General features: G+C 37.0%; 1 protein-coding gene across 3 annotated transcripts in view; it reads left to right on the top strand.

Annotated features, from left to right (window-relative positions):
* Positions 1 to 27860, top strand: part of FAM35A (family with sequence similarity 35 member A) — a 103636-nt gene that overhangs the window by 64270 nt on the left and 11506 nt on the right. For all 3 annotated transcript variants that reach the window (XM_018042573.1, XM_018042572.1, XM_018042570.1), the window contains 4 exons: positions 4314 to 4421; positions 16698 to 16892; positions 17222 to 17356; positions 25307 to 25513. In XM_018042573.1, the coding sequence (XP_017898062.1) occupies positions 4314 to 4421; positions 16698 to 16892; positions 17222 to 17356; positions 25307 to 25513 (645 nt within the window). The remainder of the gene's footprint in view (positions 1 to 4313; positions 4422 to 16697; positions 16893 to 17221; positions 17357 to 25306; positions 25514 to 27860) is intronic.

Below are 27860 nucleotides of genomic sequence, written 5' to 3'. Positions count from 1 at the left end.
GGGGTCACTGCTGATCACATTTGGAAATATGGAAAGGAGAAACTGCCGATATTATACCAGCCGCATGTAACTGCCAGTGGAGTGTGGGAGTTTTGCCTTCCAGTTACCTTGCCCGTGCTCCTCAATCACATCTGCATATGGATAATGATGGACATTCACTGGTAACTTAGTCCCTGTTTTAGACGTTACATATCTTTCAACTCATTATGTAAGAGCACTGCTTACCCTCCCCATTTTTCAGCTTGAAAATACAGACCCAGGGAAGTGAAGTAACTTACCCGCTGTCAGCCAGCTAGGAGGTGGCAAATCAGGGCTTCACCCAGACTCTAGAATCCCTACTCTCAATATATAGTTGTAATCATGAAAAGCTGGAATCAAGATTGCCAGGAAAAATATCAATAACCTCAGATATGCAGATGACAGCACCCTTATGGCAGAAAGTGAAGAGGAGCTAAAAAGCCTCTTGATGAAAGTGAAAGAGGAGAATGAAAAAGTTGGCTTAAAGCTCAACATTAGGAAAACGAAGATCATGGCATCTGGTCCCATCACTTCATGGGAAATAGATGAGGAAACAGTGGAAACAGTGTCAGGCTTTATTTTTGGGGGCTCCAAAATGACTGCAGATGGTGACTGCAGCCATGCAATTAAAAGACACTTACTCCTTGGAAGGAAAGTTATGACCAACCTAGATAGCATATTCAAAAGCAGAGACATTACTTTGCCAACAAAGGTCCGTCTAGTCAAGGCTATGGTTTTTCCAGTGGCCAGGTATGGATGTGAGAGTTGGACTGTGAAGAAGGCTGAGCGCCGAAGAATTGATGCTTTTGAACTGTGGTGTTGGAGAAGACTCTTGAGAGTCCCTTGGACTGTAAGGAGATCCAACCAGTCCATTCTGAAGGAGATCAGCCCTGGGATTTCTTTGGAAGGAATGATGCTGAAGCTGAAGCTTCAGTACTTTGGCCACCTCATGAGAAGAGTTGACTCCTTGGAAAAGACTCTGATGCTGGGAGGGATTGGGGGCAGGAGGAGAAGGGGACGACAGAGGATGAGATGGCTGGATGGCATCACCAACTCGATGAACTAGAGTTTGAGGAGATTCCGGGAGTTGGTGATGGACAGGGAGGCCTTGTGTGCTGCGATTCATGGGGTTGCAAAGAGTCAGATACGACTGAGCGACTGAACTGAACTGAATCATGAAAAATGATTTGTATCCTGCCTTTTTCACCTGAAAAACAAAATCTAACAGTGTGTTGCATGTCCTATATTGATTTACACATAGTGTATTAGAGCAGAGATACCAGTCATCTTAAGAATGAATCCTACACCAGTTCAAAGTTGATTAAGCTGTATCACATATGTAAAGAAACAATGTGGTAGGGAAGTGGTGTGGGTCAGCTTTAAAAGCTTAGAAAGAGAAAATATCAAGGCAGTCATTGGTAATTCCTGCCAGATGGTTTGTGGAGGGAGTGAGAACCTTAGCCAGTATACTTTGGTATTTGTGGAACATCGTCAGGTACAGCCTCTACTGGAGAGCTGAGCACAGGTTGTATCAGCTTTGCGTAGTCTTGTCCCACGGGTGGTATCTTCTTTGTTGGCAGCTCAAGTCATCCAACTTGCTCTTTTCTGATTCAGTGCTTGCCGAGCAGCCCTTTGCTTATGACTCGGCTTCCAAGATGTAAAACTACCTACAAGGTGAGAGCCGGCTGCAAGTGTTTCTTTGGCAGTTTTGTATATTTAAACAAAAAGGTTGTGTTCTGTTGTGTTTGTTTGTTTGTTTGTCTCATTAACTTATTTGAATACAAGCTTGTGCTACAGAGCCGAAATCTATTTTTGGAGTGCTGAAGAAAATGAGGTTCTCAAGACTGTAAAGAGTAGGTTAGACCCTGGACCACAATTACTTTATCAAGGCATTGCTGTCGTTGGTATGAGCCTCCCAGGAGGCCTGTTCCTAGCAGATGGAAGCTCAACTCAACTATCTCTCTTTTTCCCTAGTGTCCATACAGTTGATAACAAGTAGGTAACATTCTGTGAGGTCACTTTACCAAAGTTTACTCAACCATTTTCCTATTATAGAATGTTTAGATTATTTCTTTGGGCACCAGTTTTTTAAAATGGGGTTTTTTTTGTTTGTTTGTTTCTGTTTTGCTTTATTTCCTTAGTTAAAAAAATAGTTTAAAAAATAGTTTACAGACATCTAGTTTCTTTTATTTGTGTGGAACAGATGAAAACTTTGTGGAAAGAGAAATTTGTACTTTTCTATTTTCCAAGTTAGGTAGTGAGATTACATTTACAGAGAAATGTATGAATGAAATCCCACTTTAATTAATAGCATCCAGTTGCAGATGATTATCGGAGAAGGCAATGGCACCCCACTCCAGTACTCTTGCCTGGAAAATCCCATGGACAGAGGAGCCTGGTAGGCTGCAGTCCATGGGGTCGCTAAGAGTCAGGCATGACTGAGCGACTTCCCTTTCACTTTTCACTTTCATGCATTGGAGAAGGCAATGGCAACCCACTCCAGTGTTCTTGCCTGGAGAATCCCAGGGACGGGGGAGCTTAGTGGGCTGCTGTCTATGGGGTCGCACAGAGTCGGACACGACTGAAGTGACTTAGCGGCAGCAGCAGATGATTGTATCTCTATTGGACATCTCATACTACCTACTGATACCCACCCAAAACTGAACAACCCTGTGTAACAGAGGGATTCCAGGTCACATTCCATTCAGCAATGGATATTTCTCTACTACGCTTTAGCCGTAGACTGGAAAGATGCTCTGAATGTGGTCTGCGTAGTTGCTAAGGAGACTAGTGACGAGAGTTAAAAGAGAAGGCCTGGGACCTACCTGGGAAACCAGGACATAAAGAGCAAATAGAAAACCGCGTCAGTGAATGGACCGAGAAAGGCGGGGCACGGGCTGAATTCTTAACTCCCCTCCATCCGGTCCCCAGTGTTTAGCATTTTACCAGTCTGAACGTAGGCTTTACAGTATGGTTTTCTGAAAGTTCTCCTTGAAATTCCTTGTTTGTTCCTTTCTGAAGAGCAGGCATCCCGAAGGTCAGATCCTGAAAAGCCTCGGATGCTGTGCTGGTTGTCCCTGACCAGGCCATGGGGAGCCACTGAGAGTGTTTTTAATCAAGTCAGTGGATCACATTAATGTCCTTGATGAGTCATTCGTTAGCGTCATGGGACATGGATTGGAGATAGGAAGGGTACCTGCTTGGAAAGAGAAGAATGTTTGATGCAAAACAGTAGCTGAGGCAGGGCTGCGGGCAGAGTCCAGAGGCGGAGTCAACAGTTGGGTCGAGACAAAGATGGGAAGGGGACGTAGAGGTTCAGGATGGTGTCATGTTCCAGTTAAGCGACTCAGCAGCAGCAGCATAGTGCCAACAAATGAGATGGGGCATACAAGAAGGAAAGCGGATTTGAGCAAGGCTGAGTTTGGGGAGCTAATGGGATATCCAGTCAGGAATGTCAGTTAGGCAGTTGTGGATAAATGGGTAAATGGGTTTGAAGCTGAGGAGAGGATCTGGGATATAAATTTGGAAGTAACTACTTGGAAATTATGCGTCCTTGTTTTTCTTTGATTATTTTCCTGCCATTAGTGTGTCTTCATACCTCTAACATTTTACACACTGATTATATCCTGCCTGGAATGGATCTGTCTCTGTCTTATACTTAATTTTTGTTCTACCTAGAATTGTTTCTCCCAGTTGGTGTGTTTAGTTCCACTGTTTCTTTTTCCATCTTAGATCATGCAGCTCTCTTTTTCCTGGGAAGTGTTCCTTACCTTCAAAGTATTTCATTTTTAACATCTATAGAAGATAACTATCATTCAGTTTAGGGAAAAATAATCAAAGTTCTTTAAGAATGCCTTATATTTATATATGGCTTATAGCAGAGGAAATAAATGCATACTAAATATGTTTTACTCTTCTAGGAACTACTGCTTTGGAACCCTGCGTTGCTTCCTGATCCTAAATGATTTACTTTTAATTTATCAGAAATATATATTACACATTTGCCTTAAGTGAACAAACCGTTAAAATTTTCTCTATGGAGCAGAGCTTCCATATTGAGATTATTTGAATATACAGAAGAAATTTTGTTATTTTACCGACATACAGACATTCCTAGGTTCAGAGATCAAATTTGCTATTTTATCATTTTATGCCTTTAGGGAGAGCATTTACCCTATTTGGACTTCAGTTACCTGGCATGTGAGAGGCATGCATGGTATTTTGCTATGATGAATACATTAATCCCAGTGTGACAGAATTTTTAGCATAATCAGAACTTTTTTCCCCCTTTCTAGATGTCACTATCCATGAGGATCACTGGATTGGTGAGACAGTACTGCAATCAACATTTACCAGTCAGTTATTAAATCTTGGGAGTTATTCATCTGTCCAGCCCAAAGAATGTAAGACATATTTTAAATTTAAATATAATAATTTATTAGTATTTAAAGTATATACACATATTGAGAAAAAGTAGAGTTAAAATGGCAATGTTACAAAATATTTTCTAAATGGTTAGCTGAAAGGCATTGGCTTATTTTCAGTAAGAATGAAAATAGAATTGATAAAAATCAACTTGTACAGTATAAATCATATATTTTAAGAAATATTGGGGTTCATGATTTGTTTTCTTTTTCTTAGAGTCAATGTTGTCGTGATTCTTAGCCTTTTAGGGAGTCATAGACCTCTTTGAGAAGCTGTGTGCCGTTTCTTAAGAAAAATAGACTTAAGTAGGGAGATATAAAATTTTGCATATCATTCCAAGTGATTCCATGGACCTCTGAAGTTCTTCCATAGAATTTCTGAGCCGCTGGAATTCTGGAGGTAATGAAAAGAGGAGGTTGTATGACAAATACATGTTTAGTTTTATAAGAAATTGCCAAACTATTTTGCAGAGTGGCTGTACCACTTAAACTTCCTACCAGCAATGTATCTTGTAATTTCTCTGCATCCTTGTCAGCATTTGGTATTGTCCTATTTTAAAATTTTAGCCATTCTGATCACTGTGCAGTGATATCTCATTGTGGTGTTAACTTCCATTTCTCTAATGGCACAAGACAGATCTAATAGACAGAATATGACTAAGAAATAAGAGATCTAAACAGTATAGTGAGCACTGTAGATCTTATAAGGTGTATCTTACGGATGTAAATTGACTTCTCCATTCTAATGATGGAAATACGCATTTTTGTCATGTGTGCACAGTACAGTCAGAAAAATTGATACCATCAGGTCATAAAGAAAACGTTGGTAATTTCTATAAATTGGAGTTATTACAAACATACTGGTCAAATGCTATAAAACTTGAATTTATTTCTTTTTAATTTTTTATAATGTTATGTATTTATTGACTGTGCTGGGTCTTTGTTGCTGCATACGGGCTATTTTCTAGGTGTGGTGTGCAGGCTGCTCATTGTGGTGGCTTCTTTCGTCACGGAGCACAAGCTCTAGGGCACACAGGATCCAGTAGTTACAGCACGTGGGCTGAGTAGTTGCAGTTCCTGGGCTCTAAGCACAGGCTCAGTAGCTGTGCACAGGCTTAACTGCTCTGCAGCGTGAGGGATCCTCCTAAACCAGGGATCGAACCTGTGTCTCCTACATTAGCAGGTGGATTCTTTACCATTGAGCCACCAGGGAAGTTCAAAAACTAGAATTTATTAACAACAGTGGCAGCAGGTCCTATATCTGGAAATTTTATACCTGCTAAACAAATTTTGAGTGAAAAAGGAAATGGAAACTGATATTATAGAGTTAAAAAATATAATAATGAAAACACTGCATGTCAGAATATCTGGGATGCATTTAAGGAAAATTATCAAAGAAAAATTTATTAGCCGAATTCTTTTTTATCAATAATAATAAAAGAATAAAAATACATGAATTAAATTCTAAACTCTGATACCTAGCAGAAGGACAACAAAGCAAAGCAGAGAAACAAGGAATGAAATAGTAAAGGTAAAAGCAGTAATTAATAAGAATGGGCATTTTAAAATGATATATAATTCTAATGATAAAATCTTGTTTCCAAAAAAATAGATGAACCAGCTAGTTAATTTGATCAAGAAAAAAGGGAGACATGCACGTCAGTGTGTTTTGCAGCACTGTCTGTAAACTGGCCAAGACAATGTCCCCTGATAAAAGGGAGGGATAAAGAGCATGTGGTACGTGTGTACAGTGGAATATTACGTCCATAAAAATGAATGAAGTTATGCCATTTGCAGCAACGTGGATAGACCGAGATTATTGTACTGAATGAAGTAAATCGGATAGAGAAAGACAACTATATGGTATCACTCATATGTGGAATCTTTAAGTTTTTAAAAAGTGATACAAATGAACTAACTTGCAAAAGTGAAACAGACTTAACAGATATTGAAAACAAACATGGTCACCAAAGCGGGAATTTAGGGAGAAGGGATAAATCAGGTATGCTTGGGATTAACATACACAGGCTACTGTATATGAGATAGACAACCAGCAAGAACCTACTGTACAGCGCAGGAAGCTGTATTCAATATTCTATGATAACATATATGAAAAAAGTGTCTGAAAAAGAATGAATGTATGTAAATTTTCTAGGGAAATACAGATAGCCAAAACTGATCCCATTAGAGAAAGAAAGTTTAAACTCACCAGTTTCTATAGAAGAAATAGAATTACTAAGGAACTACCATACAAAAGAGGGCCAGGTCTGAAAATAGTTTCACAGGAAATTCTACCAAACCTTCAAAGGCCAGATAATTCCAATACTGTATAAATTAGTCCAGAATATTGAAGGAGAACATTCCCAATTCCTTTTATAAAGCAAATATAACACTAGCACCTAAACCAAATAAAGACATTACAAATAAAAATAGAGACCAGTATTATATATGATTATTGATGTAGAAAGTCTAAACAGGATTTTAGTAGACAAAATCTAACTCTACATTAGGGAAATAGTGACCAAATGAGATTTATTCTAGAAATGGAAGATTTGTTCAGATCCATGAATATTTCATATTAATATATCATATTAACACATCTGAGAATTTATATGACTATCTCCATAGATGTTGAGAAACCCTTGACAAAGTCCAACATCTATTTATTATAAAAAGCATTCCAGGAAATCAAAATTGAGGGATACTTTCTCCTATCAATACATACAGTATCAGTATAGTGCTACAACTGCAATATAGTGGATATTATGTCAATAATATAGATACACTTAGCCCTGATGCCTGACCTTATTTAGTGTGAAACTCTAGAGGCATTTCCACAAAGTCAAGAACAAAACGAGAATATCCCTTATCTCTGCTGTTCTTTCCATTTGCTGTTGTTCAGCCACAAGTCGCGTCTGATTCTCTGTGACCCCACGAACTGCAACATGCCAGCCTGCCCTGTCCTGACTGCCTCCCAAAGTTTGCTCAGATTCATTTCCACTGGGCAGTGATGCCATCTAACCGTCTCACCCTCTGCCACCCTCTTCTCTTTTTGCCTTCAATCTTTCCCAACATCAGGGTCTTTTCCAATTTGTTGGCTCTTCACATTAGGTGGCAAGGGTATTGGAGCTTTAGCTTCAACATCAGTCCTTCCAATATATATTCAGGGGTGATTTCCTTTAGGGTTGGCTGGTTTGATCTCCTTGCTGTCCAAGGGACTCTCAAGAGTCTTCTCCAGTACCACAATTCAAAAGCATCAGTTCTTCTGCACTCAGCCTTCTTTGTGGTCCAGCTATCATATTCGTACATAACTATTGGAAAAACCATGGCTTTGACTATATGGACCTTTGTCCATAAAGTGATGCCTCTGATTTGTAATACGCTGTCTAGGTTTGTCATTGGTTTCCTTTCGAGGAGCTAGTGTCTTTTAATTTCATGGCTATAATCACCGTCTGCAGTGATTTTGGAGCCCAAGAAAATAAAACCTGTCACTGTTTCCACTTTTTCCCCATCTGTTTGCCATGAAGTGATGGGATTGGCTGCCATGATCTTAGTTTTTTGAATGTTGAGTTTCAACCCAGCTTTTACACTCTCCTCTTTCAGCCCCATCAAGAGGCTCTTTTAGTTCACCATTATACTAGAGTTATTCACCAATGCAATCAGAAAAGAAGAGGCATTTGAATGGGTAAAGAATAATACAAAAATTACTGTTAAAAAAAATCAGTAGCCTTCATATACACAAACACCAAACAGAGGGCATAATGGTAGGAAAATTCTAATTTACAATAGTAATAAAGAAGATGTTTCAGAATAAATTAAACAAGAAATGTGCAAAAACTGTATGAATAAAAATTTTAAATACACTGGAAAGAAATGAAGACATGAATAAGTGGAAAGACAACATTCCCTATTACTGGATTAAATAATTCAACATTAAATGATACCAGTTCTTAAGATTATTTATAAATTCAGTGCACTCTCAGTAAAAATGCCAACATGATACTAACATGCTGCTATATATAACTTGATACTAACATTCATATGGAAGAGCAAGCATGCAGGAATATCTAGGAAAACAGTGAAAAAGAAAAACATGAGCGACTAGGCTTATTGAGCATTCAAACATACGCTAAAGCCCCAGTAATTAAAGCAGGGTGACACTGGCGCAGGAATAGGCGACTAGATCAGTGGCAGAGAATAGGGAGATAAGAATTAGGCACCTATGTGGAATTTACTATGTAAGGAAGATGGTATCTGAAACCACTGAGGCAAAGGTTAGCTTTTAAATAAGTGTTGCTAAGGTAACTTGATAGCCACATAGAAAAAGATAAGATTGTCTTTGTAGCCAAGTAGGGTAGGGGGTCCCTGGAGAAAGAGTATCAGTATCAGGCATGATTTTCTTGACATAAGAGAGGCCATTTTTGGCCTAAGCCATTTGGTGATCTAAGCCTGGCGATAATGCTTGTCTTTGAACAGACCTGAGTAATTAATAACCTTTAAGGCAAAAACCAAAAATGACTGTTATTAGGCAAGAGAAGTTAACAATAGCAAAGATAACATATCAGTTGTAAAGATTTCCAGTTCTGTTTCAGAAATAAAGATGAGCCTGAAGTGGTGAGCCACCTGAACAACGGAACCTAAAGGATGATAGTGTTGATGTTTTCAAATCTGGGCTCTGCCTACCTCCCAAAGTCCCTTCATGAATATGCATACACTAGCCCAAACCTCTTCGTGAAAAAGTGAAAGTCACTCATTAATGTCCAACTCTTTGTGACTTCATGGATTATCCGTGGAATTCTTCAGGCCAGAATACTGGAGTGGGTGGCTGTCTCCTTCTCCAGGGGATCTTTCCAACCCAGGGATTGAACCCAGGTCTCTGGCATTGCAGGTGGATTCTTTACCAGCTGAGCCTCTAGGGAAGCCTGACTATGCATCTACGCTTAGCTTACAACTTCCCCAATTTTGCTGTTCCAGGAGACACCGCTTTGGGAAACATCCCCAGTATTCTTACTTGCTGCAAGTAATAAATCCTTCCTTCTCTCAATCTTTGGATTGGTAGTGTCTTTTTTTTTTTTTGGTAGTGTCTTTTGACTTGACACGCACAAAAAGGTGAACCAAATTTTTGGTTAACAAATTCTTATAACAAATAGAAGAATAAACTCCAAATGGATTAAGAATATAAATATAAGAAAATAAAACAATCTAACTACTAGAAGGAAACGTAGATGAATTCCTGTCTAATCTTGGTGTAGGGAAAGGCTTTCTTACTCTAACTCCAAATCCAGAGGCAGTAAAAACAGGAGACTGATACATTTATCTATGGAAAGATACTAAAAACACATAAAGTCAAAAGACAGTTGGCATACTTGGAAGGAATGTTGCAGCATACACCTTAGACAAAATCCTAGTGTTCTAGTATATGGAAAACTCTTAAAAATTAAGCAACAAGGGACCTGATGGGAAAATGGAAAGGAGACATGAGAAATTCAAGTTAAAACTACATAGAGGTGTCATTATTCACCTATAAAAGTGGCAGAAATTAAAAAATAAGACAACACATTCTGTTGGTGAGTCTGGGGGGAAACAGGCTCACTTAACCTTGCCGGTGGGAATGTAAATTGCTACCACCCTTGTGGAGGGCTATTTGGCAGTACCTAGCAGGATTCTATATGTGCTCAGCTTTGAGCCCAGCAAGCTTATTTTTAAGAATCTATCCTGAAGATAGAATTACAACAATATGAAAATATCTGTACATCAGAACAAAAGAAAATATTCATTGCAGTATTGTTTGTAACTGCAAGGCACTGAAAAAGTGGAAACACTCATATATAGAACAGCTGATTAGATTATAGTACAGTCACATAGTGGAATACTGTGCAGATGTAAAAAGAAAATGAAAAGAGTCTATGAACTGATATTAAGTGATTTCTAAGACATATTGTTGTGTGAAAACCAGAAGCCCCCAAAAGCATATGTAGTCTGTTGTTCTTCATCTAAGAAAGAAGGGAGGAATAAGAAAATTTACGTGTAACTCCACATTCGTGCGACAGAAGTACAGGAAGGGGCTTCCCCTTGGTGGCCCAGTGGTTAAGAATCCACCTTACAATACAAGCGGCACCAGTTTGATCCCTAGTCTGAGAAGATCCCACACGCCCCAGAGCGGCTGAACTTGTGTGCTGTGCTCTTCAGCCTTCGCCTGAGAGCCTGGGAGCCCGTGAGCCGGTGAGCTGAGACTGCTGAAGCCCGAGTGTGCTAGAGCCCATGCCCCCCAGGAGAAGTTGCCGCGATGAGAAGCTCTTGCGCTGCAACCAGAGAAAGCCTGTGTACAGCAGCAAAGGCCCAGTGCAACCGAAAACAAACAAATACATAAATGGATTTTTTTTTTTTTTAAATGCAGGAAGGATAAACCAGAAATAACAAGATTGGTTACCTACAGGGAAGGGTTGGGAGAGAGGCAGAAAGAAAGAGGGAATGGAAATAGGGTAACATTGATGAAGGAGTGACGCTTCTTTGAGTATATCTTTTTGTGTGTCTCTGTCTTGTAGAACCGTAGTAATGTTTCATATACCCCCCAAAATAAACAATTACAACCAATTAGAATGTGGAGTGGGAATCCAAAATGGAATGGAAACACCTGCCAATGAACCTCACAGTATTAAACATGAATAAAGTAACCATGCAGAAGGGTAGTGGGGACAAAAGAACAAACCCAAGAAACTGTGGGAAACGGTGTATTGACTGGATTCTGTAAGGCCAAGGGGAAAAAAAGCTGTACATAAGTGCTGTAGTCTAGTAGTAAAAGTGCTTCTCAAGGAGGAATGGGTTAGCAACAGCCTTGTATATGTACTAGAATTGAACAAGTAAATAAATATGTAATAGATAATGAGAATTGGGTTTTCCGTTGTTACAGAAAGAAATTATATATAAAAAAGGGGGAAGATTAAAGGGAACCTTTTGGGTTAGAGTCAGAGATATTAGTATAAGTGCATGGTCTTGTGTGTATATATATATATATACACACAAGACCATGCACTTATATATATATATAAGCTGATATATATATATAAGCAAATAGATACAGGAATACAGAAATATAGATATAAGTGTATGGATGGGCTATTATGGTCAGTACATGAATCTCCTGGTTCTGCCTGCTGAGAGGATACAGCAGCAGTGGCACCTCAGTAGTAATTACCCCACCTCGTGCCCGTCTCTTACTCTGTAAAAGAAATCAGCACTGCTAGAAGTGGTTGATTACAGGCCTGGGGCAAAGAAAATCCGAGAAGAGGCTGGAACTTTCATGGTGTCAGAAAAGGGTTGTTTTGAAAGAACACAAAAGCCAACTTTAAGGACAGCCTATTGGCAAGAACTGAAACAATTTAAGAAAAAAAGAAAAGATAATGTTGGATTATAGCCCTCAGAATAAGATATGTATGGATTCATACTGATATAAATATTTAACTAACTTATAAAACAAGTAAGCAAGTAAATAAATGAGAGAGCTCTTTTTCACAATTCCATGGGATAAATAGGAATTCCAATGAATAAATGTGAGAAGAAAGAAGAAAACAGAGAATTACCATTAGGGAACTACTTCAGGAATAAAAATTGCGAACAAGGATCCATTAATAGATGCTGAAATTAGTAGGTGGGAGTTTGGGGGAGATAGAGCATTGCATATGAATGCAAAGTATCTCCCCAAGGTAGTTATCAACATACAAGGGGAAAAATAACTTTACAATGAAGAAACTTGGCTGACATCACCTTAACTGGGTGAATCAAGGTAAGTGTTCTCTGTATTAAGGATATTACGAATTCCTTGCTTTGTTGCGCTGACAGGGACACAGCATGATTTTTGTGATATTCCTGCCAAGAATGCATAACCTCATTTCAGTCGTGAGTAAACATTGGAGAAACCCAAATGGAGAGACATTCTACAAAGTAACTGATCGATACTCTTCAGAAGTGTCAAGGTCATGAATGACAAGACTGATAACAACTGCAGACTAAAGGAGGATAAGGACAAATAAGAACTAAATGTAACGTAGAATCCTGGATAGGACGCCACACAGAAGATTAGTGGGAAAATCGGTAAAATTTGAGTAAGATTTATAGTTTAGTTAATAACATTAATATTTAGGCAGTATTAGTTTCTTGTTTGTGGATAACATGATGGATTATTAGGATTATTATTTATAGATTACAAAGAATCCTTCCCCTCTTAAAACTACAAGCAGATTATTAGAAATAATGAGAAAGTTTAGCAAGGTGGCCACGTAAAAGGTTAATATACAAAAGTCAATTGCATTTCTAGAATGGAGTGACTAACAACTAGTAACAAATAAAGACAAGGCACCATTTACAATATTATCATGTGAATTTAACAATTTTGTGGTTAAATGAAACAACGAAAAATTAAAAGACTAAATATATTTTGTTCACTGATTGAAAGATTTAACATTGTGAAGATTTCAGTTCTCCCCAAGTTGATCTGTAATTCAGTAAAAATCCAATCAAAATCCCAGTAAGATTTTCATGAAATTTGATAGATTATTTTGATAGGGAAAAGAGTAAGTGGTCAAAAGCAGCCTGGGATTTTATTTTATTTTTTTAATTTGGGGATTTCTTTAAAAGATTTAAGTTTAATGTTTTATTATGAACATTTGAAGTTGCTACATCTTGGAAAGCACATTTCCAAGGAGTCAAATGGCTTTTAGAGTTGTTATTACAGATGTTTTATAGGTGTTAATACAATGGAAGGGTAAAGAATGTTTTTAAATAATGAAAATAACATGGAATGTAAGTATTTTTCAAGGGATTTGAGAGAAAGATGTTGTAGATCTCATTTTAAGACTGAACTGGATTCAAGTAAGATTGCTCTAGTTCAGTAATTTCATGAAGATCTAAGGATCCAATTCTGGACGGAGAATATGCCATGGAAACTCTGGGTAGCTTCAGGTTTTTGTAGAATAATGTGAAAAATATTGAGCTAGTTAAATAGCTTTTAGAGGTTATTTCAAATTTGTTTTTCTACTTACATGGGAATTTATATTGCCTTGTTTTTCACAGGTTACACAAGATAGTAGCTACATAAAGTATGTTCTAAGGCTTCTTTGTATGACTAGTTAACTATTTTGAAAATAGTTAACAGTTGATACTTTGAAAATATTGCAGTTGTTTTTCTTCTGAAAGAAGAAGTCAATTTTGGTTTTTATTTTTGCAAATTGTTACAACTCATGAGAGCTTACTTCTGATCAGCATACATATAGAACTTTTGTTCTTTTCTTATTCTAGTAAGGCGCTATAAATTTTACAAATTTAGTCCTGATAATGTGACAGGATATAAATTTATCTTAAATATTACTAAATTCAATATATAAATAAAAGGTTTAACAGTGTTTCCATGAAGTAGACTATTTTATTTTGAATCTAAGTAATCAAATGTTTCTGTACAAATTTTTATGAAGCAAGAATTAGTAAATAATTTGATGTTAGGGAGCGTCCCCTCCCTCCAAATCTCTTATTGCAGATAAAGAATAAAGCCCAGAAAAGTTATGTACAAGTTCAGAAGAGTCATTATTGACAAAGCCAGAATTGACCCCAGCTCTTCTGAGTCCAAATGTGCTGGAAATATTGTGAAAGGGGGATCAGAACGCCTGGTGAATGAACAGGAGCTGTAGAAGGAGATGTTTGGCGTTGGGTTTTGCTATGATGTGCTTGGTCTTGTCTGTAGTCTTCCTCTCTTTCTCATTCATCTGGCATGATATCTGTTCTTTTCTTTTATGTTATTATCTTTGCTATGATATCACCATTGTTTTATAAAATTCATTTATGAATTAAGTAACCTTAATTAGAATAGATTTCATGTCAGGTTCTGGAACCTTTAGAACGTCTGTTTTTACCCGTCCACTCAGCTATACTAGAAGTCTTGTCCTCTGCAGTCTTCCCTTTACCCTCCGCACCTGTTGTTTTAGGCTCTGCCTCTGAGCTGGCTCGCAAGTCTGTCAGGCATTTCTCCTTCACGCAGTCTTGCCTGCTCTCCAGCTCTCATCGTCCGCTGGATGGTCATTAGCCTCCTAAAGCGTTCTTCCTGCTTTTGTCTGTGAAATTGATTCCTCTACATTAAAGCATTCATAAACTTGGATGGGAAGATATTACATCCCTTTTTTTTCCTGCCAGTTTTATGAGATATAATTGACATACAGCACTGTGTAAATTTAAGGTACACAGCATAATACATAACGATTTGAGTTATATGCATCATGAAATGATTATGACAGTAAGTTAAGTGATATCATTTCATATGAATGAGATGATAAAAGATAATAAAATTAAAGAGAGAAAAGTATTTTTCCTGTGATGAGAACTCTTAGGATTCACGCTCTTAATAGTTTTCATATATAACATAGAGCAGTGTTAATACATTTATCAAGTTGTGCATAATATTCATATATAACATAGAGCAGTGTTAATACGTTTATCAAGTTGTGCATGGCACCCCTAGTACTTATTTATCTTATAACTGGAGCTTCACACCTTTTGACTGCCTTCGTCAATTCCCCCTCACCACACTCCAGCTCTGTTAACCATAATATTATATCTTTATTTTCACTGATTGCCTACTGAAAATTAACATTTCCTTCCATTATGAATAAGGTGATGATCCACAGTAATATTTTCAATACTTGTGACTTGATCACCAATGGGAAGCACATATATTTTCATGTCACATTATAGTTGTTGGAGGCAACTTGAACACTATTCACCCACATGATGCTTTGGCACTCTTTGAAGGCATAGTAGTTGCTGCATTCTCTGCTATTCCTTATTATTTCATGTTGTGATGAGGCACGCAAGTTATCCTCAGTTTTAAAAATATTTTGATTACTGTGTTTCCATATAATTGGTTTTACTATCCTATTTCATTTAATGAATTTTAAAATATTACTCTGTGATAAAAATGTTGTAAAATTAGATAATGGTTATAGCCACACAACTTCGTGAAGTACAAAAAGCAAAAACACTGAAATGTATACTTTAAAAGGGTGAACTTGGGAATTCCCTGGCGGTCCAGTGGTTAGGAATCTGCACTTTTACTGCTGAGGTTCATTCCCTGGATGGTGAACTAAGATCCCACAAGCCGTACAGTGTGGCCAGAAAAGAGAGAAAAAGGGTGAACTTATGTATGTGAATTATATTCCAATAAAGTTGTTATAAAAATATTATTCTGATAATGGGTCCATATGCTTTATCAGAATACCAAAAGCATCTGAGATACATAAAGGATTACTAACCCTTTCTCTTTACCTGGAAACATATTCTTCTTCCCAGTTACTACCTAGAAACCTTTTCTTAGGCATTTTCCCAAAGCATTGCTCAAATGTTTCCTCAATAAAGCAAGCCTCTCCCAGCTCCCTGGGCAGGTCTTTGGGTGCGCTCTTAGGAATGTGCGCACGTGTTGCTTATATCCTAAGCCCTGTGCTGGTTGTCAGCCTCTAGGCTGATAATTTCTTCAGCCTTGGGATCATGTGTTTGTATCCCTAGCACTGGGAGTCTAAAATGGTTGTTTTTCTCTGTAGGATTCCGATGGGTGGCCAGAGAGAAGAATGGCAGCATTGTAGCCAGTGAATATGGTGAGGGCAGAGGCTTAGAAGTGAGAGAGAATAAAACATGTTCTGGGAGGGCCAGTTAGAAGAGTGTTAGGAGTATCTCAGATGAGAAATGCTAACAGTCTTGAGGAAGAATAGCAGTGGTTGGGATAGTCGAGAAAGATGTGATCAAATCAGATTTCAGGGATTAGGGCACTGGTTGGATACAACAGGGTAACGGAGGAGTCAAAAAAATAATTGATGCATATATATATATATATATAGCTGATTCATTTTGTTGTATAGCAGAAACTAACACAACATTGTCAAGCAACTATACCCCAATTAAAAAAAAACCTAAAATATTAGTCTTGGTTAATTGGTAGAAAAATGATACTGTTAATGAAATAGAGAAGGGAACAGGGCAATTTTTTTTTTTTTTTGCAGATGATAAATAATTCCATTTCCATTGGTTAAAAACATCAAGCTTATTTTGGCATCTAAACTGGTTCAAGGATAAGCTACATGCTTTATAGAAATGAAATCATGTTTGACATTTAATCACACTTTGCAACATAAAATACAGTTCTAAGAAAATGCCATGTTATCAAGAAAATATAACGTTTCCCTCTTTTGTATATATGGTCTTTTTTTTTTCCTTTCCTAGATTCCAGTGTGATTAGTAATGTTGTACTTCAAGACTTACTGGCATATGTATCTTCAAAACATTCCTATCTCAGAGATCTTCCTCAGAGGCATCCTCAGAAAATGAGCAGTATAGAATTTATAGAGTTGGAGCAGCTTCAGCCAGACATTCTAGTCCATGCAGTTCTAAGAGTTGTTGATATCACTGTACTAACAGGTAAATATTTTGGGTACTTCATCAATTTTAGGTTATAAAAAAATTAAGATATAACAAGGACCTACTGTATTACACAGGGAACTGTACCCAGTATTTTATAATAACATATAAGGGAAGAAAACCTGAAGAAGAGTACATATATCACTGTGCTGTGTACCTGAAACTAATGTGATACTTTAGATCAACTGTATTTTGATTAAAAGAAACTTAAGTACAGGACTGTCTTAGTGTACCGTTTGGTTATCAGTGGATATTTGTCATCAGACAGTAAAGTATGATATCACATGCAGTAGAGTAACGCCAACTAAATATTTCTTTTCCTTTTCCAGAGGCGTTATACAGTTATAGAGGACAGAAGCAGAGGAAAGTTATGTTAACAGTGGAACAGACCCAAGGTCAACATTATGTGCTTGTATTATGGGGTCCTGGAGCAGCCTGGTACCCTCAACTTCAAAGGAAAAAAGGTAAATACACCAAAAAGCATTTAATCTATTTATAGGTGAGTAAATGATTAATGCTTATGAGCCTAAGATGAAGGGACTCTGGAGATCAGACAACGTTTGAAATATAATTGAGCATGATTGAGTATTCTTTTGCAGATTTCTTGTTACAATTTTTTACCTCCTGTAAACAATTCAACGATCTATAACCCTCTATAATTAATGGCAGCAAATTAAAAGGTTTCATTTATTCCCAGGTATACTACTTTACCTTTTTAGTGAAGATTGAAGATCTTACCTTCCTTGGATAATGTTGTTTAAAACTTTAATTCTGGAGATGCTTCTACAATTTTTATTCAGCCAAGGTAGTCTGATAAATAAACTCCTCTCTGGTTATAGGGCAGATGTTAGAGGAGTTGCATTAACTCTTTCAAGTCACAGTGTTACTGTTTAATAAATTACTATGTTCCAGGTTTTTATTCCAGTTGTTTTAAAAGTGTGGGCTATTAAACATCCATAGAACGTTCATGTTTAAAGTATGACCCATGGTTATATTTTTCTTTAGAGCACCAGTTAATCATTTATAAGGTATTAAATTAAATGGAATTGAAACAACAGACTGGTTCCAAATAGGGAAAGGAGTACGTCAAGGCTGTATATTGTCACCCTGGTTATTTAACTTATATGCAGAATACATCATGAGAAACGTTGGGCTGGATGAAACACAAGCTGGACTCAAGATTGCTGGGAGAAATATCAGTAACCCCAGATATGCAGATGACACCACCCTTATGGCAGAAAGGGAAGAAGAACTAAAGAGCCTCTTGATGAAAGTGAAAGAGGAGAGTGAAAAAGTTGGCTTAAAGCTCAACATTCAGAAAACTAAGATCGTGGCATCCAGTACCGTTCAGTTCAGTTCAGTTCAGTTCAGTTCAGTTGCTCAGTCGTGTCCGACTCTTTGTGACCCCATGAATCGCAGCACACCAGGCCTCCCTGTCCATCACCAACTCCCGGAGTTCACTCAGACTCGTGTCCATCGAGTCAGTGATGCCATCCAGCCATCTCATCCTCTGTCGTCCCCTTCTCCTCCTGCCTCCAATCCCTCCCAGCATCAGAGTCTTTTCCAATGAGTCAACTCTTCGCATGAGGTGGCCAAAGTACTAGAGTTTCAGCTTTAGCATCACTAGTACCATTACTTCATGGCAAATAGATGGGGAAACAGTGAAAACAGTGACAGACTTTAGTTTCTGGAGCTCCAAAATCACTGCACATGGTGACTGCAGCCATGAAATTAAAAAATGCTTGCTCCTTGGAAGAAAAATTATGACCAACCTAGACAGCATATTAAAAAGCAGAGACATTGCTTTGCCAACAAAGGTCCATTTAGCCAAAGCTATGGTTCTTCCAGTGGTCATGTATGGATGTGAGAGTTGGTCTATAAAGAAAGCTGAGAGCCAAAGAATTGGCGCTTTTGATCTGTGGTGCTGGAGAAGACTCTTGAGAATCCCTTGGACTGCAAGGAGATCCAACTGGTCCATCCTAAGGGAAATCAGTCCTGAATATTCATTGGAAGGACTGCTGCTGAAGCTGAAACTCCAGTACTTTGGCCACCTAATGTGAAGAACTGACTCATTTGAAAAGACCCAAATGCTGGGAAAGATTGAAGGCAGGAAGAGAAGGGGACAACAAAGGATGAGATGGTTGGATGGCGTCACCGACTCAATGGAAATGAGTTTGAGTAAACTCCCACCAACTCTGGGAGTTGATGATGGACAGGGAGGCCTGGCATGCTGCAGTCCTTGGGGTCACCAAGAGTTGGGCACGACTGAGCAACTGAACTGAACTGAACTGATGTTTCAATAACAGTGTAACATCTTCATTTTGCCATTGGATCCTTTAGTTGTAACAATCAGAGACAGTTTAATTAGTGGCTTCTGAGTTATTTTACTCTGTTAAATTAATTCAGAGGTTGATTAGGTATGTGATCCATTCTTTTTTTACCTGAAAGAGTTAATGTGTCTTTGGAAGCTTCTATTTCAAAATAGTTATCTAAAGATAGGATCTATCACATCGCCTCTTTTAATCATTAATAGCCCATAACTAGGAACTGAGATAAGTCTGAATTTTGGCTTTCATGTTAAGATCAAACAGTGGCAAATATTTGTTTGGTTGAGAAATCTGGAAAACATGTGTCAGTGATACACAGACCATCATTATTGACCACTATGTCATGGTCGGGAACATGAGTCTGCTGCATGCCGAGCAGAATGTGGATCAAAGGTGGCGTTCCGACTACAGTGGAGCTGCGGCAAAGCAGATTGCTCCATGCTTAATATGAATATCCCTTAAAAGCTGATAGTTATTTGGTCAATAGAAGAGGAAGTATATTTTCTCTAGATGATTCTTTGATATTTAGGTTAATGTTGAAAATTTATAAATCCGTGAATTAAAGTGTAGTTTCTTTGTTCATTTCTTCAGCATGTTTATTTATATTTCAAGTTTTAATATCTGCCTTAATACCTCAAGATCTAATTTTGAAGAATCATTTAAGTAAGTGATTCTCCTTTCACAAATTGTTAGTATTCTGTCTATTCATTTAGTATTTCTTGAGGCGTTCTCTGTATTATTCTGTGTACTGGGCCCTCGTTTTCCTTGCTCCCAAGGGTAACAAACTCACATTTAGGTTTAGAAGTGATTGTTAAGCAGTAATTACTGAATACTAGAGACAAAAGAGTTGATGTTTTGGAGAAAAACAATAATAAATTAATTCCCAGTTTTTTTGAAATATGTTTTGCTAGTAGGAATTTGGTATGCCTGATTGCAGCAAGCATTGGTTACAGTTAAAGTCCTAATGAGGGTGGGCTAGGGACCTAAATTACACTTCTTGGTAATAATTTGATATGCATAAAATAAGCTATTCAGAACTAAGTGCCTTTCCAATGCAATATTCTCCTGAAATCTAATAGAAGTCTAATATTAAAAAAAATATAACATTACAATAAAGTACACTCATGATGTTACTAATTAAGCACAGAATAATACAAATGATCCCAACCTTTGTGGTTATGCTTCATGCAAAATCACAGTTATGTCTGCGTGGAGGTTCGGTACTCCTTCACACCCTTAATTTATGATTGAAGTATAGAATTGTATCACAAATTGTCTCGGTACTGCTCGGTCTCCCTCAGACTCACTAGCTTAACCCACATTCAACTCCTTTCTGCTTCTCGAACATGCCAAACTTTTTCCTGCTTTGGGATCTTGAATTTATGTGTTTCCCCTGCCTAGAGTGCTTCTTCCTCCAGCTCTCCCACACAGATGGCTGTCTAATTTCATTTCCCCAGAGAGGCCTCACACATGACTATACAAAATCACTATCATGTCAGTCTGTGCATTGCGCTTGTGCCACCTAACACAGGCAGATGATCCAGCTGATTTGCTTGCTTGATAATTAACTAAATTTCTCAGTAGGTTGTATAGTTTGTGACTAAAAGCACCCTGATTAGCCTGTTCACCATTGTATACTCATCACACAGAACTGCCTGCACTAGTAGATACTTTCTCTATAAATGATTGAAGAATAAAATATAGGTCAGGCAGCCATTTAAAATTCCCACTGTCTTTAAGGAATAAAGATGCAAGTTCGAGGAGGAAACAGCTTGTTTCAAATGATGAGGAAAAAATCACAAAGGTAAAAATGCTTGCACATGAAGATTGTGCAGTCTGTTGGCTGTACTAAGAAACTGTGTTTAAACTTGGCACTGAAGGCTCAAATTTCACACTGGCACTCCATCATGGTTAACTTAAACAATTAAGGGGGATATATTGGAAGTGTACAGGAGTATCTCCTAGTAAATAGGGCAAGAGTGTTGGGTTTCAGGGGGACTTGGAACTAGGAACAGAAAAGCTTTCTGGGTCCAGGCAACATCTCCATGGATTTGCTTTATTTACTTAGTAGAGACTTTCTCTAGACTTTCTCTGCTTCTCAACATTATGGATAGCACATGGTTACTCTGTAGCTCCTGCTTTCCTTTTCCTTTTAAGAGACCAGTCCTGTTTCTAAATTCCCAGTAAAGAGAATCTGATTGCCTAGTTTGAATTTGATTCAGTCAACTGTGGCCTGTAGCACAGGGTCAAAAAGTACCAGTTAGGGGGTTCCCTGGCGGTCCAGTGGTCAGGACTCTCTGCACTTCTGCTGCGGCAGGCATGGAAACTAAGGTCCCTCATGCTGTGCTGAAAGGTAAAAAAAAGTACGAGTTGGAATATGTAAGCTTATTTCAGTGGATGAGGGAATAGTTAAGGGGGTCATTTGTGGTCTGGTGGACATACCAGTATACTCACTATCAAAGACATGTATGTTCACTCGCCTGGATAGATGTATAGATATAATATTTAGTTTAAAAAACTAGATTATAAAACTTCATGTATAGTAGGATCCCATTTTAATAAAAGTGGATATGTAAGTATGTATATACACTTTAAAAAATCTGGAAATATAGGTACTAAAATGCTAGCCATCTCTAGTTTTATTTTTTATATCTTTAGTTTGAATTTCATGCAAGTATGGAATTTACATTTATTCTTTAAACCTTTTAGTATAAAGAAACTTCAAACATACAGACAGAATAATACAATGAACTAAAGTACCCATTATCCATTTTATTGAAATACAATCTTACTTTGCCTATTACTTTTCTTTTACTGTCTAAATATTTTATAAAAACTATGTTTTATTTTATAATTTAAAAATTAAAGCAAATTTTTTCTTTAAAAATTAGTAGATATATTTGAAATATCTATCTAACAATTTGAGAAGAAATAAGAATTAAACTTATGCTTCATATTTGTGTCCAAATAAATGCTGGATGTATTAGAAATTCAAATACTTTCATTTGTTTATTTATTTTTTGCAGTTTATTTATTTATTTATTTTAAATACAAATTTATTTATTTTAATTGGAGGTTAATTACTTTATAATATTGTATTGGTCATGCCATATATCAACATGAATCTGCCACAGGTATCATGCATCGAACCTGGACTGGCTATTCATTTCATATATGATATTATACATGTTTCAATGCCATTCTCCCAAATCATCCCACCCTCGCCCTCTCCCACAGAGTCCAAAAGACTGTTCTATACATCTGTGTCTCTTTTGCTGTCTCGCACACAGGGTTATTGTTACCATCTTTCTAAATTTCATATATATGCATTAGTATACTGTATTGGTGTTTTTCTTTCTGGCTTGCTTCACTCTGTATAATAGGCTCCAGTTTCATCCACCTCATTAGAACTCAACATCACTCATTATCAGAGAAATGCAAATCAAAACCACAATGAAGTACCATTTCACACCAGTCAGAATGGCTGCGATCCAAAAGTCTAGAAACAATAAATGCTGGAGAGGGTGTGGAGAAAAGGGAACCCTCTTACACTGTTGGTGGGAATGCAAACTAGTACAGCCACTATGGAGAACAGTGTGGAGATTCCTTAAAAACCTGGAAATAGAACTGCCTTATGACCCACCAATCCCACTGCTGGGCATACACACCAAGGAAACCAGAATTGAAAGAGACACATGTACCCCAATGTTCATTGCAGCACTGTTTATAATAGCCAGGATGTGGAAGCAACCTAGATGTCCATCAGCAGATGAATGGATAAGAAAGCTGTGGTACATACACACAATGGAGTATTACTCAGCCATTAAAAAGAATACTTTAAAAATTCAAATACTTCTAAAAAGGACAGTAAGTACTAGGAGAAAATATAAGTGAACTTTTTGGAACCCAAAGATTAGTAGGTTAAATAAAATGCTGTAACAAAAACTATCATACATGAAAATCATCATATGCAAAATTAAAATGCAAGTGAAAAACCAATAAAAAGTTGTATGTTGTCTAAAAATAATAGCATAATCTAAAGTCAAATACTTGTGAGAATAAATGAGCAATAGATATGAACAGGCAGGTCCTCAAAGAAGAAATAAAAGTGGCCAATAAGTGTATGAAAAAAATTATTCTTACTAGCAATGGAAGGCAGACAAATAAAATAATAATGATAACTGATTTTTGTCCTAAGAAATCAGTAGAGAAGATATGGAGAAATAACCACTCTCGTAGACTATAGAAGATGTAAACTGGCGACCCTTTTTTTTTCTCTTTTTCTAATCGAAGTATAATTAACTTATGTGTGTGTACTTAGTTGCTCAGTCATGTCCAACTCTTTGCAAACCCATGGAGTGCCCGCCAGGCTCCTCCATCCATGGGATTCTCCAGGCAAGAGTACTGGAGCAGGTTGCCATGTCCGCCTCCAGGGGATCTTCCCGACCCAGAGATGGAACCCAAGTCTCCCACATTGCAGGCAGACTCTTTACCATCTGAGCCACCAGGGAAGCCCATAATTGACATGAATTCGTTTCAGGGGAACAGCCTCTCTTGGGGACAATTGACAGTGCATATGGAAGCCTTGGAATTTGGGATACCTTTGGCCTAACAGTTGGCTCAGACGGTAAAGCGTCTGTCTACAATGCGGGAGACCTGGGTTCAATCCCTGGGTTGGGAAGATCCCCTGGAGAAGGAAATGGCAATCCACTCCAGTACTGTTGCCTGGAAAATCCCATGGACAGAGGAGGCTGGTGGGCTACAGTCCATGGGGTCACAAAGAGTCGGACACAACTGAGCGACTTCACTTTGGCCTAATAATGACACTTAATAGGAAGTTATCATGACTATGAATAAAGATGCAGCTAAAAATATTTTACCATAGTACTAAATTTATACTAGTGAAAAATAAGAAACATGTCCCCAAAGAGAGGATTGCGCTAGTAATTTTTAAGATTTTGGTATACCTGTGCAAAATGTAGAATGATACTTAATGATATAAAATTTGACATAATAAGTAAAAATCAAACAAATTGAGAACATCTGCATGGACACTAAAATATTAGCTGTATTTATTTTGAGGTGTTGACTGTAGCTGCCATTTATTTCTTTGCTTATCTTACCTGTGATTTCTAAGCATGTATTCTATAATAAGACAAGAAAATTGTTTTAAAATAGTGATTGGTTTTAAGCAACAACTTGGAATGTATATGCTTTACCTCTTTCTAATGATGCTCTGTCTATACAGATTTACTGACTTGTTTTAAAATTTCCCACAAAAAAATAGCTGTCCAGAGAAACTGAGGAAGTGGATGAGATGTGTGATTTAGATTTATAGACTGAAGTATGTGGGAAAATAAAAAGACAATTGTCATTAGAAGACTTTGTACCAAGAAACTTCTTTTTGTTTTAATATAGTTTTAAAGTTGAATTTATTAATATACAGTCTGATTATTCCTGGAGAAGTGCATGGCAGCCCACTCCAGTATTCTTGCCTGGAGAATCCCATGGACAGAGGAGCCTGGTGGGCTACAGTCCATGGGGTCACAAAGAGCTGGACACGACTGAGTGACTAAGCACAGCACCGCGCTGTCTGATTGTTGAGCAAGAAAGTCTGTGCTACTGTGGTTCAGAATTATTACTGAAAGAATTAAAAACAGGAGCAGCTGAATCTAAATGGTTTTTTGTTGTTGTTCTGAAAAAATTAGCTAAATAAGAAAAATAAGGTATTGAAAAATCATTGAGTAATATGATTATGGTAGACATGTGTCTATTTCTATGTCATTATTTAAAAAAAAAATCTTTCCTGTGGATAATCACAATGAGTTTGCTATTCTGAATAAACAGTTGGTTATGATAAATTATGACTATTTAGGAGATCAAGTAATCTTTAGAAAAAATTTTGTTAAAATTATCTCTACCATTCTTACTGCCTTAACACAACATTCATATTTTGCCTCTTTATATCCAAATTCCTTAATGTGATAAAAGTTATATTTAACTGATTTAATCAGGTCAGTCTGTTTAATCTGGTTTTGATCCTAGGCAATTTCATTATGGTAACTTTTTGTTTTTGTTTTGTTTAAGATTATATTTGGGAATTTAAATATCTTTTTGTTCAGCGGAATTGCATCCTAGAGAACCTAGAACTGCATACAACACCATGGTCATCCTGTGAGTGCCTGTTTGATGATGATATAAGAGCAATTACATTTAAAGCAAAATTTCAAAAAAACACACCCTCCCTTGTGAAGATGTCAGATTTAGCAACACACCTAGAGGAAAAGCGTTCAGGTAAGATCTTATTTATAAAAGACATTGCTAGTTTTAATATAAGCAAAGAAGCTGCCATTTGTAGGAAAAATGTATAACTGATATAAAAGTGAAATAGAGATCTCTGTAAGTAGCTGAAGCAGATACTAACCTCTTCCTGACTTTCTGCCTATAATCCTTTGAGATCAATTTGTAATTATTAAGGGTTACTTAAAAATATTCTTTGCATATAGTTATAAGTAGCTTATCATTTAATATTCCAGAAATAGATAGCAACTCTAATCAGAATCACTGTTGAGATAAATATTTTATCAAGTTACTAAGCTATCATCTATATATGATTGTTAAAAATTAACATTGAGGAATTTCCTGGCAGTTCAGTGGCTAAGACTCCATGCTTCCAGTGTAGTGGGCCCGGGTTTGATCCCTCCTCAAGGAACTAGATCCCACATACCACAACTAAGACCTGGTACAGTCAAATAAATAAACAACTATTAAAAAAAATAATTAACATTGACACAGAATTTATGGAATTTACTTACTGCTTTGTATATTGTAATAGCATACTTCCTGAACTTGAATGTGTGTGTGAGTGTGTATATAAATTTCATTTTCAGAAGCATACCACAGGAAAGGATGCCTGATGAATTTTATATACATACTCACGCAATTTCCATGAGCAAAATATAATTAATTTCTTTTGGGTGAAGTAGTAGAAGGAGTATGTTTTAGGTTTAGTATGCTATATACTTTGAAATGAAGAGAGACTAAAATAGCAAAAATAAATAACTAGATACAATTTTAGTGGGAAATACCAATACTTTCCACTAAATTGCATTGGCTTCTTAACTATGGAAATGATGTTAAAAGATGCTAACTCCTAGTTGATGGTATTATAAATTAAACAGCATTTAAAGCTATAGTTAGGGTTGCTAAATGCCAATAATGAGTAAATGTCGGTGATTATCAGTTTTGGAAACTAACAGAAAGCTTTCCAATGGCTATCATAGTGAATAAATTCAGAGGGAAAATAAAGATTGAAAAAAATGAGATGTATCTGCAGGTTTATTGTTATATAATTTAAATTTGTTAATGAAGAAAGATTTGGTGAAAAATTTTCCTCAGAATTTGTATAATATTACTGTTTTTGAAAAAAAAATTTACTGTTTTTGATTTTATAGGTTGAGTTATTACAAATATCTCAGGAAATTTGGATCTTGACAGTGAATTTTAGCTTTATTCTCCAATTTGCATAAATAATTTTCAGAATTATTATAGATGGCTTTAGATTTCATTAAATGGTAGAATTGTTTTAAGTGAAATAAGGTTATTTTTACAGTTTTTCTAATGAAAAGAATCTGATCCCAAATAAATTAGGTTGAAGCTCCTGATATCACGTGCTAAGATTCTCAACTCCATTTCTTGGGGTTTTTTGCTAGCATGCTCTGCCCTCTTCTGGTTCGTCCACAGAAATGTAAGAGTTGGGTCCTATGCAGTTAATAGGACCTTTCAGTTGGTGCTTTTCAAACAGGTTCAGCATGTTAGATTAAAAAAATTTTTTTAACAAGATTTTTGGGATACAATTTTCATATAGGCAGTTGCCCTTACTTAATAAAGTGTGTGCATTCACACTGGTGAGTATGGACATGAAGCCTATGAAAGCAACCACAGTCATGGTGTCGTCGCCTGCCTCTTTGTATCTCTTTCCACCCCTCCTCCCTGCCCCCGACCTTTCCAGGGGGTCACGCTGCTTTCTGTCACTAAAGATTAATCTGAATTTTCTGTGCTTTTATATATATGGAATCATTTGTTTGGCATCTCTAACTTGGCCAATTCTTGGAGAGGTATCAGTTTCTTTGAGATGTATCTATGTGGTTGTGTGTATCAGTAAATCATTCTTTATCCTATTATACAAATATACCCTGCTTTCTTTATTTGTTCAGTTATGGATGTACATCTGGGTTGTTTCCAGTTCTTGGCTATTATAAAGTTTCTATAAACATTCAAGTACAAGGCATTATTCAGACATAGTCTTTCTTTTCTCATGAGTGAATACCCAAGAATTGAATCAATAGCTGGATTATATGGCAGGCTTATGTTTAGCTGATAAAGAAACTGCCAAAAAAATAAAAATAAACTGCCTGTTTCCCAAAGCAGTTGTCCCGCTTTGCATTTCCACCAGCAGCGTAGGAGCTCTGTTTTTCCGCACCTGCCTCAGCATTTGGTATGGCATTCTTCTTCATTTCGTTCATTCTGGTAGATGTGTAGCGATGGGTCATCATAATCTCAGCTTGCGTTTACTTATTGGCTGGTGGTGTTGAACATCTTTTATGTACTGAATTGCCACCTATAGATCTTCTCTAATGAA

The sequence above is a fragment of the Capra hircus genome, chromosome 28 (assembly GCF_001704415.2).
Source record: "Capra hircus breed San Clemente chromosome 28, ASM170441v1, whole genome shotgun sequence".
Classification (NCBI taxonomy): domain Eukaryota; kingdom Metazoa; phylum Chordata; class Mammalia; order Artiodactyla; family Bovidae; genus Capra; species Capra hircus.
Note: the sequence above shows the minus strand (reverse complement) of the source record. Positions and strands in the feature narration are given on the sequence as shown.